This window comes from Oryctolagus cuniculus, chromosome 4, assembly GCF_051225735.1.
Source record: "Oryctolagus cuniculus isolate XC-2025 breed Fujian yellow rabbit chromosome 4, ASM5122573v1, whole genome shotgun sequence".
Lineage (NCBI taxonomy): Eukaryota > Metazoa > Chordata > Mammalia > Lagomorpha > Leporidae > Oryctolagus > Oryctolagus cuniculus.
In genome coordinates, this window is record NC_142870.1 from 149,350,293 (window position 1) to 149,371,935 (window position 21,643).

Consider the following 21,643-nt stretch of genomic DNA (forward strand, 5'->3'; position numbering starts at 1 on the left):
ATCTTCCTTGCAGAGCTACTGGGGCTCTAAATTGGAATGCACCCTGGCAACCATCAGCCTGACTATCCAGAGATAATTGAAAGTTCTCCACTGTATCCCTACCAGCTGACCTTCCAATGTCATTTTGGCCCTAGAGGACTGAAGACAGAGCTGCACAACACTCTTGTTAGTGCCCTTCCCTTTCATAGCCATGACATCTCTCTGGCTGTCTTCCTGCAGTCATTGTTTTGTCCTATTGTTCTCTGAAGTCTTCATGTTCACTTGATCCCTGGCTCCATCCTGCCCATCAGTTAATGTATTCTTTCTGCCCTCCCAATAGGTATCTTTCATGTTCCCCCGCTTTGGCTTCCAAAAAGCCATTCAAGTACCCATTTTCCATAGCTAGCTTGCTCTCTGCCTCAGGTAGGCGCTGGTGGTTGCACTATCCCTCAGAAAGTCTACAAGCTCACCAAAGTCTACTACTTTAGGGTAAAATCTCAGAGAGTACATTGAAATTGAAACATAAGAACCTCTGTCTTTGTTCTCCCCAAGAAAGACCTAGAGACCAGAATTTTTATGCAAGTAGTTTAGTTGAGAGGTAGAAGAAACCTTAATGGAGTATAGGTAACTGGAGAAGGCAACATAAGTTGCATCATCAAGCCAGGTACCATTGTGGGCAGCTGGGGCTCAATCCTGCTGGGGAACCTGATGACAATGAATACACAGACCCTGAGGGATAAGGAAACTGGGGTGCTTGTACACCATCTGTCAGTTATGAATTAGGGACTGCTTCCGAAGGACACTTTCTCCAACACTGATAGCCTGTAAGTTGGCAGGAAAAGCAAGTTGTGGGGGCCAGAGAACACCCCAAGGTCAATAAAGCAGGTAGGATGGATAGAAGTCAGCCGACCTGCCTGGAAGCATCAAGAGCAAGGGACATAATAACCTGTGAACTCTCATCAGGAAAGAAGGGTCTATTGTATAGCCCTCCAAGATAGTCAGCAGTTACAAGTAGCATTTGAGATAGAATTCTCCAAAAAATTCCAAATGATTCAATAGAAACATCCAGATGCCAGAACATCCCCCCTGTTTTATCAGGTTTTGGGGGAAAAAATGTGAACAGTATGTTATTTGGCCTTGTGCATAGTTCTTTCCAGATAGAGGGATCTGTGTTGGAAGAATACAATGTACCTTGCAAGGTATATTACTTTATTACTTTTCCAAAATTAGAGTATTGCATATTTTACCTCTATAAGTGAAAATCTTCCTGCCCCTTGGGTCTACAAATCATATTGGAATGATTCTTAAATGTCAAAAGCTTAGCTGGAGCTTTTAAACCATCTCCTTGTTGAGTAAACAGTTTGGGTTGAGTTACCACTGTTTTAAATCACTAGGTCCAGACAGAGCTCAGCCAAGTCTAATCCTCAGCCCATGGCTGGTTCTACCTAGAACTATTTGCAGTAATGTTTTCTCTTGTATGTTGTATATGCCTTAGTCTCCCCTCCTGCTATCATTTATCTGATTCCAGAAAATCTTCCCTGTCCCTTCAACTCTAGTGGGATTAGAGTTCACCCTGTATCTCATATTGATTGTGTAAAGGCTTAAAATGGTTCCTGCTGCTTCATACTTCATGAATGGAAGAGTCATTGCTTTGCAAACTCTAAACCCCACTGCCTCCTTACTGGATTAAGGTTGTAATTCACCTTCCTTCCTTGTTTGCATTTTAATTGGTTTCTAGGTCTCTCATGACTTTGCAATCAACTTTAATGAAGACAACCCAGAATGTGCAGGTAAATCACAACATAAATGAAATCCCGCGTCTCGCAACCCTCTGGATGCATCTTGCCCTTCTTTCTCTGCACCAATAAATGCAATAGTCAGTTGTTACTGTCCACAACAAAGGCCTGGGCCTCTGGAGCCAAATAAGTAAACCACACTGCTCCCAAGGCAACAGAAAGCCATCCTTACACAGCAGAAAAATAGAAGCTCAAAAAGACAGAATACAGAGGAGGCGCTTGTGCTTGCAGCAAGAATATTGATCTCAATATTGGATTCCAACTAAAACCCATGTGGGGTATCTTCCTGATGGGCAGGGATGGTGAGATATCTGGCTTTCTGCTTCGCACATTTGCATCAAGCATTTATGCTTCACAATTTACTCTCTGTGAAGACAGAGGAAAGGAGAAAACATGGAAACCATTTGACTCTTTGGATATGTTTGCCAAGGACATGGACTCAGTGGCTTTGAACAGGGATCTTCATGGCTCAGTGCCAGACAGAGAAGTCTCAACTGCACTGGCCCATGCTCTGTTCTTCCAGTCAGAAGCTCCCCAACACTACTGCACAAAATAATTACACTGGAACCATGATAATAATCATGATGGCAAATTTTGTCCCAGAAAAATGTCTTGCTTTCTAAATAGCAGATTGATCCAATGACATTTGATACTTTGAAGATCATAGACATCTTTGCAGTAGAGATGTCTGTATCTCTCTCCTCCTCCTTGTCAATAGGAGGTGCTGCACCAGGGTTAATTTGGATCCAGAGCAGTATGTAGCAAATTCATCAGTTTCTTCCACATACTTGGCCATTAATGTCCAAGAATATGGCACCCATATCATTGGGTCTGAACATAGTGTCCTCCAAGACTGAATCTCCGTTCTGCCTTTATTCCCTACAGGATCCTTTACCCACAGTTCATTGTAGTTTAGACTTCTCTCCTCCTCTTTAATTAGAAGAGTGATTTCCACCAAAGCAGAATGAGATACATATCCTGGAGTTCACTTGTTTCATATCCTTAGAATCTGTCTTCTGAGTATTTTTGAAAAGGAAGTCAAATCAAAAGTGCTTATATTAGGCAAAAGCCCCAAAACATATATACATATATATGCCATTCAGCATCACTTAACTTCAGAATCAGGCTGCATAAAGAGTTTGCATCTGTCTTTAGAATGACAGGTTTTGGGACAGAGCAAAGTGCAAACAACCTTTCCAATGAGGTTGGGAGCATGTGTGTAAGAACGGAACAGAACAGAAAAGGACTTGTTTACCAAAATACCTAAGAGTGGTTTTGCAGGGCCTGGTGGCTATGGAGAACAGTCTTAAGAGGACTTGTGTGGATCCCTCTGGCCAAAACCAGGTCCAGCATACTGTGTCAGGACAGAAAGACATAGTGGATAAGCTGAAAAGGGGTAATGCAAGGAGTAGTATAGACAAAAACACCCAGAGGAGCCATTTGGCTGAAAATCATTTGCAATGGTGCTATTACTGTAGGAACTGGATTATAACAGGAAATGTACAGTCTAGACTTGTCAAATGTTGGGAGCAGCTACGTGGCCAGGGCTGCCTCTCTCAGGAGAGTTTTATCTTTTTCTATTTCCTGGGCTGATGTGGCCACAGAATGGAGGCTCCCTTTAAATTCAGGGTTGATTACAATGATGGACATCAGTTATCTATGTTACAGTCCCCATAGATGAGGATAGCAGCCATTTTTCCTGTCCACCACACATGTGGTGAACTAGACTGCCTCATGCTCTTTAGGGGAACATGAAAATGAGCAAGTCATGATTTCTGCCCACGAGGAGTATAACAGCTAGAGATATGATCATATTCACACAGTAACTCTTACAAGTGGCCTGTGTGGTATGCAAAGATGGAGCCACAAGGTGTGAAATTAGAAAAGCATCAAGCCAACTTGCCTGTGGCTAAGAACACAGCTCTTGGAGCCAGATAGAGCTGTATCTGAGTCCTGAGTCCATAACTTACCTCCTGTGTGACCTGCAGCAAATCAGGTGGCCTTCTATAAGCCTCTGTTTCTTCACCTGTGAAGTTGAGATGACATCTATTTCACTATGCTGTGAAGTGCAAATAAAGTCTCACGTGAAAAGGGAGTCATTAGAGAAATGTTAGTGGGAATGGCTGCTTCTGACTTGAACTTTGAAAGAGAATGATTTCACTTGGGGAATGATATTCCTTTGAAAACATAAATGTGATGTTGGTAAGGACTGTTTGGGGAAATTCAATGCTTTATTTGTGTGTGTTTGATTATATTTGACCTTTGCCAATTTCACCATAGGAATTCAAGGAGTGGTGGAAGCCTACCAGAGCTGTCTTCCTAAGCTGCAGCTCTATGGTCCCACCAACATCGCCCCCATCATTCAGAAGGTTGCCAAGTCAGCGTCAGAGGAGACCAACACCAAGGAGGCATCGGTAAGGAAAGGGGTGATTCACCTGCTAATGGGATTTCCCCATCCTCACCAAGATATTGGCCACAATACCCATCCCACTCTGACAATAAATTCCAGCATTTCTACCCATGTTCCCATGATGTTGTGGGTTGTTGGCCAGAGGCTTCAGTTCCTGCCTGTAGGTTGCTCTAGAGAGCCTCTTGAACATGCCATGGCAGGGCAACTGGCTTTCCTCAAGGCAGGTGACTCAAGAAGGAGCAAATCAAAAGCCATACTTTATGTTATGACTTTCCCTCAAAAGTGACACATCATTTCCATAGTGTCCTGTTGGTTACACAGGATATTCTAATTCAGTGTGCAAAAGACTACACAAGGATATAAGGATGGTATATATATGTGTATATATACCTGTACCTTGGCTCTAGGCTGGGAATGATCCACAGCCTGGCAGACAGGCTGAAGAACGTGCTCCCATCAGCCTCGGTGGCTCGGCCAGCCAGAGCGAGGACCAGAAGTTGTGGGGGACTCCTGGTGAGGTCCCAAGGCCAATTTTTCTTTGTTTCAAAGGGAAACCAAAGCCCAGATGGCATCTGTCTCCATTTGCAAAAGCTGCTTAATAATCCACAACATCAGGGGGAAAAATAGGATATAAACCAGAAAGTAAGGATTGTTGGATGCTGTCTTGAATCAGCAAGATAGGATAGTCCATTTTCAGAATATATCAAATATCTTACCGCTTCTTACTACCTTTGCAGCTACTATATCCACCAACTTCTTTCACTTGGACTAGGGAAAAACCTCTTAAGTGATTGATCTTTTCTCTACTACAATATATACTACATACAGAAGCTTGTTGATCTTTAAAAAATATAATGATTAGCATGTCACTCCTTTGCTCTGAAACCTCTGATGGCTTCTCATCATACTTTGGATAAAATCTTCAATCCTAGAAGGTTCTATGGGATCTGACCTTCTCTCCTAGTGTGCTCTTTGTCTTCCCAGATGCTGTCCATGCCATCCTTCTTGTTGTCCCTCAATCTAAACTCTCCTCATTTCCAAGCCTTTCACCTGCTGCTCCCCTGCAAGGATTTCTCTTACCCAGCCTCCACATGATCCACTTTCTGACTTCATCAGGTCGCTGTTCAACTCTCAACTCTTCTGAAGTTCCCCCTGGTTACCTTATCTAATATAACAATCCACGCATTGCCACCATGTCTCAGCTCCACTTTCCTTTTTGGCTATTTATCACTGCTTGAAATACTTCAGATGCACTTGCTTACTTGCGCATTTTCTATTTCCTTTACTTTCCTGGGTTCTCTATAATGAGAAGACCTTGCTCACCAGAATATCTTCACTAACCAAACACACATGCACACTTCATACTCAATAAATATTTAAGGAATGAATGTGAAACCATCATATGTATATCATATGATGAAAAGTATATTATATTGTCTTTTTGTTAAGTTGGCCTGTATCTTAAATATTACACATATTATATACCAGAAATCATGATATTTCTATTTTAGTTATAATTTGAAGTCTTTCTTACTTGAAAATATCAAAGGGAATGACAGTCACCACCTGCCTTTTATTCAATCCACTGTCTCTGCCCTACAACTTAGTTGCGTTTTCAGCTCCTTTAGGCTTGTGACACACAGAAACTCCTGAAATGGAATGGGGATAGGGTAAAGTTAAATTTTATTTTAGAATAATAATTTTTAAGTGTTCCTTTATTATTTTTTTCATTTTTTTAACTTTTATTTAATAAATATAAATTTCCAAAGTACAGCTTTTGGATTACAGTGGCTTTTTCTCCCCATAACTTCCCTCCCACCTGCAACCCTCCTGTCTCCCGTGCCCTCTCCCATTCCATTCACATCAAGATTCATTTTCAATTATCTTTATATACAGAAGATCAATTTAGTATATATTAAGAAAGATTTCAACAGTTTGCACCCACACAGAAACACAAAGTGTAAAGTACTGTTTGAGTACTAGTTATAGCATTAATTCACATTGGACAACACATTAAGGACAGAGATCCTACATGGGGAGTAAGTGCACAGTGACTCCGTTGTTGACTTAACAAATTGACACTCTTGTTTATGGCATCAGTAATCTCCCTAGGTTCTTGTCATAAGGTGCCAAAGCTATGGAAGCCTTTTTAGTTCGTGAACTCCAATCTTATTTAGACAAGGTCATAGTCAAAGTGGAAGTTCTCTCCTCCCTTCAGAGAAAGGTACCCCCTTCTTTGATGGCCTGTTCTTTCCACTGGGATCTCATTCATAGAGACTTTTCATTTAGTTTTCTTGTTTTGTTTTGTTTTGTATTTTTGCCAGAGTGTCTTGGCTTTCCATGCCTAAAATACTCTCATGGGCTCTTCAGCCAGATCCAAATGCCTTAAGGGCTGATTCTGAGGCCAGAGTGCTGTTTAGGACATCTGCCATTCTATGAGTCTGCTGTGTATCCCACTTCCCATGTCGGATCATTCTCTCCTTTTAATTCTATCAGTTAGTATTAGCAGACACTTGTCTTGTTTATGTGATCCCTTTAACTCTTAATCCTATCATTATGATCAATTGTGAACTGAAACTGATCCCTTTGACTAATGAGATGGCATTGGTACATGCCACCTTGATGGGATTGAATTGGAATCCCCTGGCACATTTCTAACTCTACCATTTGGGGCAAGTCCAATTGAACATGTCCCAAACTGTACATCCCCTCCCTCTCTTATTCCCACTCTTATATTTAACAGGGATCACTTTTCAGTTAAATTTAAACACCTAAGAATAAGTGTGTGTTAATTAAAGAGTTCAACCAATAGTATTAAGTAGAACAAAAAAAAATACTAAAAGGGATAAAGTATTAAGTTGTTCATCAACAGTCAGGACAAGGGCTGATCAAGTCACTGTTTCTCATAGTGTCCATTTCACTTCAACAGGTTTCCTTTTTGGTGCTCGGTTAGTTGTCACTGATCAGGGAGAACATATGATATTTGTCCCTTTGGGACTGCCTTATTTCACTCAGCATGATGTTTTCCAAATTCCTCCATCTTGTTGCAAATGATCGGGTTTCATTGTTTTTGATTGCTGTATAGTATTCTATAGAGTACATGTCCCGTAATTTCTTTATCCAGTCTTCTGTTGATGAGCATTTAGGTTGATTCCAGGTCTTAGCTATTTTAAATTGAGCTGCAATAAACATTAAGATGCAGACAGCTCTTTTATTTGCCAATTTCATTTCCTTTGGGTAAATTCCAAGGAGTGGGATGGCTGGGTTGTATGGTAGGGTTATCTTCAGGTTTCTGAGGAATCTCCAGAGTGACTTCCATAGTGGCTTTACCAGTTTGCACTCCCACCTACGGTGGGTTAGTGTCCCTTCTTCCCCACATCCTCTCCAGCATCTGTTGTTGGTAGATTTCTGTATGTGAGCCATTCTACCAGGGTGAGGTGAAACCTCATTGTGGTTTTGATTTGCACATCTCAGCATTGCAGACCAAGACTTCCCCTAACATAGCTCCCTCAGACCCCAGAGGTCTTGAAGCAAATTTCAGTCCTCATAGTTACAGAATTTAGAAGAGTCAGACAGGACCAGCATTTCATTTTTTTTTATTTATTTTTAGCACCAGATCCCATTCTTCCAGGAATACCTTGCTCAGACACCTAGCACATAAAATGGACACACACACACACACACACACACACACACACACTCACACACACACACACACATACTTCTTGCCAAATCTGAGCCCAGGAGCAAGGGCGAAACTTATCTGTTCTCATTTCCCCATTTTCCTCAAGAGTATCCAACGCATCTCTAGGGCTCTCAGAGCTCACTTTAAAAACCAGGTTATCTGATCTCCCTTTTAAAGTAATAAGAGAACACAACACTGACACAGGTTCTGGATTTGGAGCTAAGCCAGCCTGAGTTTCTGGCCATTACTCACTCCTTGAGGGATAGGTGGGTTGGCTCTGAAAGGACAGGTGAGGAAACAGAACCAAATGCAGGAAAACACCCCAAATCCTCAAGTGCATGACCCCTATTCACATTGAGCAGAGCTCCCCTCCAAAGGTTGCTCTTGTCTTTGAACAGTTGGTGACCCAGGCCCTTTGTTGTCACTTACTGCTAAGGATCATAAACTTAAACCTCTAGGTGGGCACTTTCAGGGAGTCTGTGGCTACAGATTTTTCTCCTTGATTTTGTGGAACCCTTTAGGAAAAAAGACCTCAGGTATATTCAGAGACTATCACATTCCATCCCTGAGCATTTTCCCAGCCTGACTTTGGAAGAAACTGTTGCTGCTAGCTTTATTGGAAATTTCCATCAGGTTCAGGTCCAGCTGTCTGCAGCCTGTTACTTTTAGCTCGATGAAACCTGAAAGCACCAGCTTGTAGAAGCCTGACAATGTCTTCAGATAAGGAGTTCTTAACCCTTCTTGTTGCATAGACCGTTTAGCAGTTGGTAAAGCCCATAAACCCCAAGTGTGCAAAATAAAATATACTTTGTAGACTAAACTGATGATATTGAAATGCAGAAGGAGAAATACTGTAATGTGACATAGATTCAGAATAAATATGATGAAATCCTTCTTGTATTTATATATTAAACTATGAGAACTAATAGTTGACCTTCTGTGGTTTCTAATTAGTTTTGAGTATAAATGGTAAATGAAATATTTGTGGCCACTGTCATATAACCAGAGAATATTTATGATTTCTGTTGATAACTAAGTCACCAGTATAGCTAATACTAATTTGAGTTGTTGAACCATTTATAATTTAAAAGATGATAAATATCAGTTCTAGATTAGTGACAATTAAAATGTCATTTACCCCCAAGCTGTTAGACTGCCTGAAGTCTTCCAGCTGTTCGTAGACCCACGTGAAGAACATTTGCCCTAGACCTGGGGTCAAGGAGCTTTATCTCACAGCCTGTTTCTCAGTGGCTTGCAAACTAGGAATGATTTTTCCATGTATTAGTGGTTGAAAAAAAATAAGAATAGTGCATGACACATGAAAATTAAATGACGTTCGGGCTGGCGCCATGGCTCAATAGGCTAATCCTCCGCCTGCAGCGCCGGCACACCAGGTTCTAGTCCCGGTCAGGGCGCCAGATTCTGTCCCGGTTGCTCCTCTTCCAGGCCAGCTCTCTGCTATGGCCCAGGAGTGCAGTGGAGGATGGCCCAAGTGCTTGGGCCCTGCACCCCATGGGAGACCAGGAGAAGCACCTGGCTCCTGCCTTCGGATCAGCGTGATGCTCCGGCCGCAGTGCGCCGGCCATGGCAGCCATTGGAGGGTGAACCAACGGCAAAGGAAGACCTTTCTCTCTGTCTCTCTCTCTCTCACTGTCCACTCTGCCTGTCAAAAAAAAAAAAAAGAAAGAAAATTAAATGACGTTGGAATTTCAGTGTCTATAAATAAAGTTTTACTGGAACACAGAAACTCTGGCTGTCGTCACACTGCAATGCATGTGAGCTGCCAGCTCACATGATGCTCAGAGACCAGCATGGTCTGAGAGCCAACATTATTCATTTTGTTTTACAGAAACTAGTTTCCTGACCCCTGCTCTAGCACAGCCTTGAAGGTTCTCAAGATGGTGGTGTGACCTTTCGGAGTTTGCTGCTCAAGTTATTGAACTGGGAGTGAGAATTATATAGATTGGATCAGACAGGACTGAGAGGGAGGAAAAGGAAGGAAGAGTCAACAGACATGCGGTTCAGTGCACCTGTTTTCCCATTTTTAAAGTTAAATTTAAATGTGTTTTAAATCAGGTCCTCGATTGCTCTGGCTACAGTGCTCACTCTTCTTAAGGGACTGGGGCCTAGTGTATTGGGCAGCACAGCTGAAGATTCTCAAAAGTCTGAAGAGGACCACATACAGTGGGCAGTGAGGAAGCTGGGACCCAGAGGCAGTAAGGGGCTTTGTCCAGGGCCTCAGAGAACAAGGCTTTGAAGCCAGCCCTGCGGATTCCCCATGTGCCTGTCTTTCTACTCCACTGGGCCCTGTAACACAGTCAGGTGATTACACAAGGAAGCTGTAGTTACAGCATCTTTCTTTAATTCCCCTCATCAGAACCTTGAGCCCCAAAGCCTATCAACACAGGCACTTAAAAAAAAAGTCTGTTGTCACCGCTGCTAAGGTCAGTATGCAGTCAAGCCCCCCAGGGCCTAACCAGTGTCCTATTGTCATTGTCTTCCCCTCCTCTCCATCCCCCTCATCCCTGGCCTCTGGGCACAGCAATACTTCATCCTGCTGATCCTGACAGACGGAGTCATCACAGACATGGCAGACACCCGAGAGGCCATCGTCCACGCCTCCCACCTCCCCATGTCGGTCATCATCGTGGGCGTGGGGAATGCTGACTTCAGTGACATGCAGATGCTGGATGGTGACGACGGGATCCTGAGGTCCCCCAAGGGAGAACCTGTGCTTCGAGACATCGTCCAGTTCGTGCCCTTCAGGAACTTCAAACACGTATGCATAGACAGCTTGGGGGCTCTTCCCGTGGGAGGGCAGAACCAAAGCAGGCTCAGCCTCCACTTGTCCACACTTTGTGTGATCTGCCAATCTCGGAGCAATACCAGATGCCCCTTCCAGTGCCAGGCCTTCTCCCACAGCAAGGATATGTACAGCATAACTCTTTGGAGAAAGGAGTAGACGTTGAGTTCACAACAAGCACTCATGCTAACTATGGTAACCAACACTTTCACGGATGCCTGCTCTCATCAATATAAGTTAGCTTTTCCCCTGCCCAATGGTGTCCAGTCAGAATAGTAAGGAGAACTAAAACCCTGAAACTCACAGGGTTTTTCTTATCAAGCCATGTGCCCTGGGAGAAGTCTGTACCTGATAGATGATAGGAAATAATGGAAATAATAGGATAGAATGTGATAGAAACCTAAATTGTCTATAAATATATAGTAAGCAGCATTAAAGATGTATTTAATTCATTCATAAACAAGGTAACAAAATTAATTCAAAGCAGTAGGAGAGTTAAATACAGTCAATGGGAGGAAATGCTGGAATAAATTGGGTAAAGTACATCCAAAATTGGCAAATGACCAGTAGTGTAAAAAAAAAAAAAAAAAAAAACAGAGCATAATTTTTAGATTGTCTGGTGAATAGAAATAATTTGCATTTTATCAGTTTTAAACAATGTTTTTAAAGGCAGAGAGAGAGAAGGGGGGAGGAGAAAGGGGAGGGTGGCACTGTGGTATAGCCAGTAAAGCCACCACCTGCAGTGCCAGCATCCCATATGGGTGCTTATTCAAGTCCCTGCTACTCCACTTCTGATCCAGCTCTCTGCTATGGCCTGGGAAAGCAGTAGAAGATGGCTCAAGAACTTGGGTCCCTGCACCTGCGTGGGAGACCTGGAGGAAGCTCCTGGCTCCTGGCTCCTGGCTTCAGATCAGCCCAGCTCCTGCAGTTGAGGCCATTTGGGGAGTGAATCAGTGGATGGAAAACATATCTCTCTCTCTCTCTCCCTCCCTCCCTCCTTCCCTCTCCTCTTCCTCCTCCTCTCTCTGTAACTCTGTCTTCAAATAAATAAATAATCGAGAGAGAGAGAGAGAGAGAGAGAGAGAGAGAGAGAGAGAGATTTGCCATCTGCTGCTTCACTTTCCAAATGCCCACAACCACCAGAGCTGTACCAGGCCAAAACTGGGAGCTGGGAACTCAATGTCAGACTCCCATGTAGGTGGCAGGGACCTAAGGCCTGGAACCATCACCTACTGCCTCCCAGGAAGTTCATTAGCAGGAATCTGGATCAGAAGCAGAGCTGGAACTCTAACTCAGCCACCCCAGTATGGGATGTGGGTGTCCCAAGAGGTGACGTAACCACTGTGTCCAATACCTGCCCCAGTTTTCTTCAAATTAGCATCTTGGGCTCTTGTCAATAATAAATGGTGAATCAAGCAGCATCTCACTCCCTGATGGAACAGTAGGAATCAGCCCAGTAGACATTGCGCTAGTCTGCCATGATGGTCTTCAGTAACCATTTTTCCATATTTCCAAATTTTGGTTAATTGTCAAGTCTCTAGAGGAAGGGATGCCTTTAAGGTTTCCACAAACCCTGCACCCATGGAGCTATCGTGGGCAACAAGCACACCCTCTAATTCTTAAAAGCTCTGTGGGAGCTAGTAGTGGCCCTGAGGCCCTTCAGAGGCTCCCTCAGCTGTGTCTTGGAGTGCAGGGGTTGCTTTGTGCACCCTGTGAGTCCACCCAATAGCAGATCATCCCCAGCCCTGTTTCCCTTGGAGTTCTTGCCATCTGCACTGTGGTTGGTGCCAATAATGCCAGTCACTGCTGCTGAGGAGCTGTTCACTAAGCTTGAACAAATGGCAGTATCTTGCAGCAATTCTGCCATCTCCTTGGAAAAGAAGAAATTTCCCTCCTTTTCCAAGCTGTGGAGTCTCCTCCAAGGCCTGAACCAAAAATATAGTGAAATCATGTCCCCCCAGTCTTAGGAATTCTGCTGGAAATGTCTTCGTTAGCACCCCCTGCAGCCTCTTGCCTTCTTGAAGCTCAAGTCAGTGATGAGGTCAGGGGCTGGAAGGCACAGGCACCATGCCTTGAGGAACTGCCATCCACATGAATCCCTGACATAATTCACAGTCCAGGCACATCCAAATCCCAAGTGGGCCCACACTGGGTAAGCTAAGGAGGGATGGATCGTTGTTGATTATAGCTGTGTGCTATGATGCTCCATGTATTCTTCCCTCCCTCTACTTTATTGCTGCCTCAATACCAGTCTCGGTGTCAGAGTCCTTAGCATTTGCTCTTCAGCAATTGCTGTTTGTTCTGCCACCTTCTCAGGTCAGGCTTCCCAGTAAGCACTGAAATAAAGCCCCAGCCCCGCAGCCTCAGCCGAACCCTAGATATCAACACCTGCTGAGAAGTGACTGCACATTCCAGGGCTCCTTGAGTGATAAGGTATTGCTTGTTCATAACCGTACAGCCACACAATTATCCCTCTCCTTTTAGGGCAAGCCGCAGTGATTAAAATCTTTAAGGCAGCAGAAAATCAATGCTTAGCTGCAGAGTTGCATGCATAGGGAGTTTCCAGGTAGCAGCAGCCGCCACCAGTTTCCCCCACAATCTGTCAGGGCAGTGCCTGTGGATGAGCAGAGTAATGGTGCTGTCACATCTCATCTCCAGCTTTCTGGATGAGGAGGCTTCCAAACAAAAAGCACTCACTATATGAAAGACACTCACCAAGCCCTTACATTGAAGGTGTGTGGACAATAAAGAGTGGCATCAAAAACTCATATTCTTTTGGGTTGGGCACATGGTGCAGCAGTTAAGACACCACTTGGGATGCCCATAGCCATATCAGAGTGCCTGGTTTGAGTCCCCAATCCTCTGCTTCCAATTCCAGCTTCCCACAAATGTGCACCCTGGGAGACAGCAAGTGATGGCTCTCAAGTACTTGGGGCCCTGTCACCCATATGGGATACCCAAATGGAGTTCCAGGCCTCTGGTTTCTGCTTGGCCCAGCCATGTCTGTGACAGACATTTGGGGAATGAATCAGTGGTTCAGAGCTTTCTCTCTCTCTATGTCTCTCTCTCTCTCTCTCTCTCTCTCTCTCTCTCTCCACACACACACACACACACATGTTTTTATATATAATGTGTGTGTGTATATATATATAATGTATATATCTTGCCCTGCCTTTCAAATAAAATAAAAATAAATAGGTTCTCTACAAGGAGGGCTGTGCTAGAGCCAAATTTGCACTTTCACCACCAGTAAAGTTAGTTACTTCACAAGGTGAAAGGAAGGGAGTTCTAGATTTTAATGTTCTGCTCTGTTTAGTCCACCAAAGGAGGGCGCTCCATCACTGCTCACTCCTCTAACTTTGCCTAAGTGAAGAAGAAGCAAAGAGCTCACAAGTGTGACCAAGTAGCAGCGCACACACACACAAAAAATAATACTACTGAGCACCCTATGGCTGTTTGACAAGAACTATAATGTCACTGCAGGACTTCAGAGCAGAAGGCAGCAGCCATGAGGAAAGCTTACAGCTCAGACTTAGAGAAAATGGGGGCAGTGTTGAGGAAGGACAGAGCCACAATGAGCAAGGAATTGAGGGAGATGACAAAGGGGTGCTGCTCCTAGTCTCTGCCATGAGAGCCTCCAGCTGTTCCGTGGATGACTAAGGCAGAATGCCAGGAGCAGGCTCACCCACCTTATATTCATGGATTTCAAATTAGATTTTGAAAAGCATTTCATTATCTTAACTAAACAACTCTGAATTCAATATGCCATAAATAAAAGGGAAGGTAAGAGTTGATATTATTTCATATAAGCCAGTAGTCCATGAATTGCCTCTCATTTTCTGCTCTGCATGAAAACTAGGGGCCTTAAAGTGGACAGGGCACAGGCTCTAGGCTATGTGGCTCTGGGCAAGCTATTTAACTTGTGTGTGCCACAGATTTTCATTGATAAAATGAGACAAATACTCTGACATTGGAACATTGAAGGTAAAGTCAACATAAAGTGTAGCATGGTACCTGATCCATGTAGGTGGTTAACAAATACAACTTTTATTATTTCTACTACCAGCTGCTTTCATATTTTTGGCCTTTTCCCAACCAACTAATGTCCCCAGTGCCATATTTGCTTTGCCACCAACACAGCATGCAAGGAGTGGAGAAATAACTGAGGGACAGTGCTGTCCACTATGGTAGCCAGTGGCCACATGTGGCTATTTAAATTTAATTCACTAAAATTAACAAAAAACTGGAACAGTTCCTCATTCACACCAGCTACATTTCAAGGGCTCAGTACTTGCATGTGGTTGCTGACTCCCACACTGAACAGCACAAGCATAGACTGTTTCCATGAACTCAGAATGTTCTAAACAACCTTGTTTAAAGATATTTTGGTTGCATATAAGAGCAAATCCATCTTATCTGGATTACATGACTGGTTCTTAACCAAAGGGTAACATTACTACCTGGGAGACATTTGGAAGTCTGGTGACTTTTAAAAATTGTATTTATTTGTTTGAGAGAGAGATGAAAAGATTGCCCACCTGCTGATTGACCCTCCCCCCAAAATGTTTTCAAGAGCTGGGTCTGGGCCAAGGCTAAAGCCAGGAGCCAGCAACACAATCCAGTTCTCCTACACCGGTGGCAAGGAAGCAATTACTTGAGCCATCACCACTGCCTCCCAGGGTCTGCATTAGAAGGAAGCAGGAGCTGGGACTTGAACCCTAGCATTCTGATATGGGCACAGGCATCTTAACCACTAGACCAAACACCCATTCCTGGGGACGTCTTTGATGGTGACAGCTGTGCAGTGCTACTTGCTCCCAGTGGATGGAGGCCAGGACTGCTGTTAAACATCCTGCAAGGCACAGGAGAGTACCCAGTCCCAAATGTTGTAGTGCCAAGCTTGAGAAACCATGGAATGTAACAATACTAATGCATTTTTCTCATGGAGCTGGAGGTTTGGGCTGGTAACTATTGGTAACAAGGCCAGCACTTTGTGATTCCTTTTGCTGTTCCCTAATGATGATAAAAATGACAGGAATCACATCCTAGTTTCAAGGAGAAAGGAAGGGAAAAGAGAAAGAGAGTCAATACCTATCCCTTTTAATTATGAAAAAAAAAGTTTTCGAATGAACATCCCCCAAGAAACTTCCACTTATATCTCAAAGAGCAAAAGTGGGTCATGTGGTTATCCGTAAATGCAGAGGAGGCTGGGAAACCTAGCGTTTTGTTTTCTAGCCTTGTGTGAGAGATGGCCAGGGAGAAAAGAGTGGGAATGCCTTTTGTGTCTGCCCCAGTGTACACATGGATCATGATCTCACACATAACTCTGAGGAGTCATTTATAAAATAAAAGAGCTCTATGGGATCCAACGGCCCAACCTGATGTGACACCCTTAAAAGGTAAGAGGTCAATTGGGAAAAACTCTTCAGGAGGTATAAATGATATTAATGTGAACCCTTTGAGACAGAATGCATTCTTATTCTTTCCTATTTTGCCTTTGAGAACACTAGGACCGAGCAAATCTGAATGAGTTCTAAGCCATAATAAGAAAGAAAGATTTCATAATCAGGCTACTTGTCATCTGGTCCAGCCCTCATTCCTTCAGAATCTCAAACACTTGTCCTTCTGCCCCAGTTGTCAACCTCTTCAATAATAGTGAATAAAGTGGCTCAGGCAGCTGAAATTACTTTCCTGGAGGTTGTGTAGATGCCAGAGCCAGGAGTCAGATCCAGCTCTGCATGACTCCAGTGCATGCATGATATCAGCCTCAACCTTCTTGCACTGCAGTCATCACCATGGGTTGCATGATCCTGTGCCTCTGCCCCTAGAGAGCTACAATAATCACGGTGGTATTCAAGACCCTCTATCTCCTGGGCTCAAGCTCCTTTTCCAACTGAGCGGCCCACTGATTCAACAGCTGCAACTCATACTAATCCACACTTCCTTCAACCCCACCACATGACCCACTACCCCAGACATGATCAAATGTCATCCCCCTATCCCTTCTCTGCGTTTTAAAATATGTCCACCTGTAGCAGATGATGGCTCAACTGCTTGGGTCCCTGCCACCCGTAGGAGAGACCTAGAAGGAGCTATCAATTTCTGGCTTAAGCCTGACCCAGGTCTGCCTGCTGAGGGCAGGGGAGAGTGAACCAGCAGACAGAGTATCTCTCCATCTGTCACTCTGTCTTTCAAATAAAATGAAAATAAATTAATAAAAAATTTTAGAAATAGACAATGTCCACCTCCTCTTGGAATCCAGCCGCCATTTTCTCCAAGGTAACTTAGTCTCTTTGTTCCCTGTGTCCTGGCCACGGTGCTGTGACTCTCAGGGCAGACTTTCCAAGTTCCAACATGCATTGGAACCACTGAGGCATCACGTTCAAATGCAAATTCTGATTCAGTAGCTCAGGGTTGGGTCTAAGAGTCTACCTTCCTTATAATCCCATGAATGGTGTGCTGCTGAATGGTGTGCTGCTGCTGTCTGCATCATCAGTCAAGTTCTATCTGTAGCAGAGTTAGTACTGGATAATGGTCATGCCAGGCTCCCCTCAAACGATTATTGCCTCCTTGATGGCAATCACCAAAGCCCCTACACCCTTGCAAAGCACCTGGAAACAAAGCATTTAGAATTGAATGCAAATCAGACACAAAACTGCAGGACAGTTCCTTCTCCCGTCCAACTTTCACTCACCCTCTGAGGTCAATAGTTTTATATTTTGAGATAAGCATGAACAAATATAATGCTGAAATTAATGGTTCACTTCCCAATACTCTTTTGACAATCCTTGTTTGAAGTTGACCCTCAATGAAGAATGAATGAATGAGCCCAGCTTCTCAGGGCAAGACTCTACTCTTTGAACACAAGCCAAAGTCACGGTAATTCTTCTTCCCCGCAGGCCTCTCCAGCTGCCCTGGCAAAGAGCGTGTTGGCAGAAGTCCCAAACCAAGTCGTGGACTATTACAACGGCAAGGGGATTAAACCAAAATGTTCATCAGAAATGTATGAATCTTCCAGGACACTAGCACCATGAACTTTGCACACTTTTACAGAGTTCTGAAATACTACTACTGCTAATATTTAATACTTCTACTACTCCCGTACTTAAAAAAATACACATTTAAAAATAGCACGTTTCGGTGATTTTTAACTATTTTTTTTGCATGTGTAGCCTCAGCACCTGGATCTATTAAGCCCTTGTATTGTTGAAGACTTTTTACAAAGAACAACAGATAATAACTTACTCTTTACACTACAGCATGTCGCCTTGAAATAAAATGGTATCTGTATCTGTTTTTTATACAGGTTTGTTGAATTTTGCTAAATTTCTTATTATCTTTACACTGTAAAGCATTTTGAAATATTTATTGAACGTTGATAGCCAAAACATATTTGGTTTTATCTGCTACAGGATGAGAGACTTTTCAAAACAGCAGATGCATGGACTGTATTTTGCATGTTTAAAGTAATTTAAAAAAAAACACACCACACTGTTTTTGCAGGTGTTACCTTAACTTCTCCCTGCTGAGAATGGTCTCTGTACTAAGAAAGATGTATAGTGACTGATCTGTTTGGAGTGGGTTCGTGGAATCCAGCCCAGCCCCTCTCAGGCTGAATTCACTATACACGTGTGTCACCTGAGAGCTGAAATTCAGAGGTTGATACAGTAGGTCTGAGTGGGGCCTGAAATGCCTGGTTCCTTAACCAAGTCCCAGATGATGCTACTGCAGTCCTTGCACTGCACGGAGAGTAGGGAGGCTCTCAATGTCAGGTGTCATAGTAGAGACCATCTGAGACAGGGCAGCTCCTAGCCTGCTTGAGAATGGCACCTTTCCCTTGCCCATAGCATCAAGGTCCTGCCTGTGCCAGAGGTGAGAGTAGAAAGGAATGAGACTGACTCCAGAAGTTGCAGAGCCCCAAATCAGTCTCACTGCTTTAGAGTCACACCTCTTCCCTAAACAAGACTATGGAGTACTCCTCCTGGCTGGCTCCACCCTCTTAAAAGAGGCATGTACATGACTGCATGGATGGTTCTACTTATATGCCAATCCCTGGGAACAATCTCAAAGAGTCCTCATTGGAACCACAGTGATGGGAACTTGTCCATGGCAAATGGCCATGAAATGTGGCTCCCCGGATCTTGGATCTTTGAGCTCAGCCTGGGGCTTCCTTTTTGCCTCTTTTTATCACTCCTGAGGTCAAACTCTAAGCAGAATTTGTTTCAATATGTTAGCCAGTCTTGAAACAAAGAATGAATCCTTCACTTGTTTAATTGTCTATCAGATAAATAAACAAGTGTTTTTGCAAGTATAAAAGGCACAGAGTGGAATGTATTTTTGGCCAGAGAGATGGGGAAGTAAATCACAAGGCAAAATAAATCTGTTTGTTGTTTGTTTCAGGGGGAGCAATATTAACAAGCAAATCAAATGCCTTGTATGATTTCCAGAGTTATAATTATAGATCTTAATCTTGCAAATACATGTCAATAAAATGCAAAACATTTTGGGAATGATGGTAAAAATGTTTGACTGAAAAATCATAAATATTTAAACTGTATTGTTTTATGAATAAATTGGACACTTACAGAATTTTTTCTAAGAGTAGTGGTCTTGTTTCTCTTCTCAAAGCTATTCCCTAAGAGTTATTTCTTTCATGTGGGTAACATGGCCTCAGATTGGAAATAGCTCTTTCACAGTCCCAGGGAGCTATATCGACCACTGCTCCTAAAAAGCAAGGAAGGAAAATATTTAGATACTACATTTAAGAAATTACTGGTAGATATTTTTTTCTTTTTTAAAAAAAGATTTATTCATTTATTTGAAAGATATAGTTTACAGAGAGAAGGAGACACAAGCTCACAGAGAGAGAGAGAGAGAGAGAGAGAGAAAGGAGAGAGGGAGAGAGAGGGTGCTTTCATCTGCTGGTTCACTCCCCAAATGGCCACAATGGCTGGAGTTGATCTGATCCAAAGCCAGGATCCAGGCAGGAGCCAGGAGCCAGGACCTTCTTCTGGGTTTCCCACGTGGGTGCAGGCACTTGAGCCATCTTCTACTGCTTTCTCAGGCACATTAACAGGCTACTGGATCATATGTGGAGCAGCTGGAATGCCAACCTGAGCCCAACCAAATAGGATGCTGACATTGCAGGTGTCAGCTTTACACACTACACCACAACGCCAGCCCCTGGCAGATGTTCCTAGCCCCAAACCAGGTCAATGACTTCCATGTGTGTGTACCTAGAACATAGAAAACACTCAATAAATGTTTAATGAATACAGAAAGGGCTAATAAAATGAATAAATAAATAAATGGACTTGTTAATATGCCTCATGATCACTCTAATCCATAGTAGACTTAACAAGTAGGCTAAGTGTGGCTGCCAATCAAAGTGATGCAACATGGGTTGGGATCTCTACATGCCTGGAGGATCCCTGGGGTCTGAAAGATGGGGCAACAAGGACAGAGTCCAGTTTGCCTGGCAAAGCTGTAAGGTAGTTTTCTTCCCTGTTCATAGCCAGAGAGACTCCAGTGTAACTCAAGAGAATAATAAACTAATATCAACATTGTTAAATGGTGTCTTAGCTCAGGTTGCTACAATAGAATATCATAAACTAGATGGTTTAAACACCATACACGCCTTTCTCACAGTTCCAGGGTCTGGGAAGTCAAATTTCCTGGCAAGGGCTCCCTTCCTGGCTTGCACACAGCGGTTCGCCCATGTGCTCGTATGGCAGACAGTGCAAGCTCTCTAGAGTCTTATTAGGGGCACTCAGCCCATTGTGAAGACCTCACCCAAACCTAGTCATCCCCAAACCCCCACTTCCCAACACCATCACACAGGGGTTAGGGCTTCAGTGTATTGATATTAGAGGAACACAAACCCCAGTCCATAAAAGCGGCATGCCAGGCACCGTCCTGTGTGCTGCCTGAGCTATCTAATCTGGTCCTCCCACTCTCCCTGTGAGACAGTCTGTATGTGAGCCTCACTTTGCAGGTGAGGAAGCTGAAAAGCAGAGATGGTAAACAACTTGCCAAAGTCACATGGCTACCAAAGAGCAGACCTTGGATTTGAACACAGATGCTCAGGCTCATTATATAACCCTCATTTCAGCCACCCTCCTGGCATATTACATAGCTTGCCATATTAACCAGAGATTATTAGGAAATTTGAGGCAAATGAGCACTGAAACGGACCTTTGCCCCAGATCCAGAAATATCTGTCTCATCTGATGATCTCATCAGCTTCCCAGTGTGGGCTCTTGGCATCTGGTGACACACAGCATCCCCTGGGAGCAAAAGAAGATGCTCAAGATACAACTAGGCCTCCCAACTTCCTGCCACCAAGGAGCCATCAGACATCAGTCACGGATTGTCCTAGCATGAGTAAGGCACATTCAGAACAGGAGCAGGTCAGGTATAGGAACCCACAGTGATGGGACAGAGGCAAGATGTGGGTCCAGAAAGGGCAGCAGCTGCACAATTCTGGGGCCAGGAAAGAAGGTGGACCCAAGAAGGTGGTTTATCCAGTATCCAAGGGAATTGAAGAATCTGATATTCCACCTAAAACCTATGACTACTGAATATTCAAAACTGATCTATGAATATTGAAAGCTCACTCAAAACTCAACAAGTATTTCAGATACCACAAGAACCACACCATAAAATGAAAGGGAAAGTATTTTAGGGTTTGCAATGCTAATTGGGGTGCAGATTTGAAGCTACTGGACATTACCCTGCATGTGTGCCCTCCCCTGGGTCTCAGCAAATAATATACTCCCTGAAATTCTTTTTTATAAACAATATTTTTCATTCGCTGTTTATTATTTTTATTTCTTTGAAAAAGAGACAGAAATGGATGAGAGACAGAGAGATCTTCCATCCTCTGCTTCACTCCTCAAATGCCCACAACAGCTGGGGCCAAGCCAAAGCTAGAAAGCCAGGAACTCAACCCAGGTCTCCCATGTGGGTGG

At 43.5% G+C, this 21,643-nt stretch overlaps 1 protein-coding gene across 3 annotated transcripts in view; it reads left to right on the forward strand.

Moving 5' to 3' along the window:
• The window catches only part of CPNE4 (copine 4), a 531,073-nt gene extending 511,814 nt beyond the window's left edge, over nt 1-19,259 (forward strand). For all 3 annotated transcript variants that reach the window (XM_051818460.3, XM_002722063.6, XM_070072817.2), the window contains exons 13-16: nt 1,718-1,769; nt 4,056-4,189; nt 10,413-10,649; nt 17,573-19,259. In XM_051818460.3, the coding sequence (XP_051674420.1) occupies nt 1,718-1,769; nt 4,056-4,189; nt 10,413-10,649; nt 17,573-17,707 (558 nt within the window). In that variant the 3' untranslated portion in view covers nt 17,708-19,259. The remainder of the gene's footprint in view (nt 1-1,717; nt 1,770-4,055; nt 4,190-10,412; nt 10,650-17,572) is intronic.
• The last annotated feature ends 2,384 nt before the right edge of the window (nt 19,260-21,643 follow it).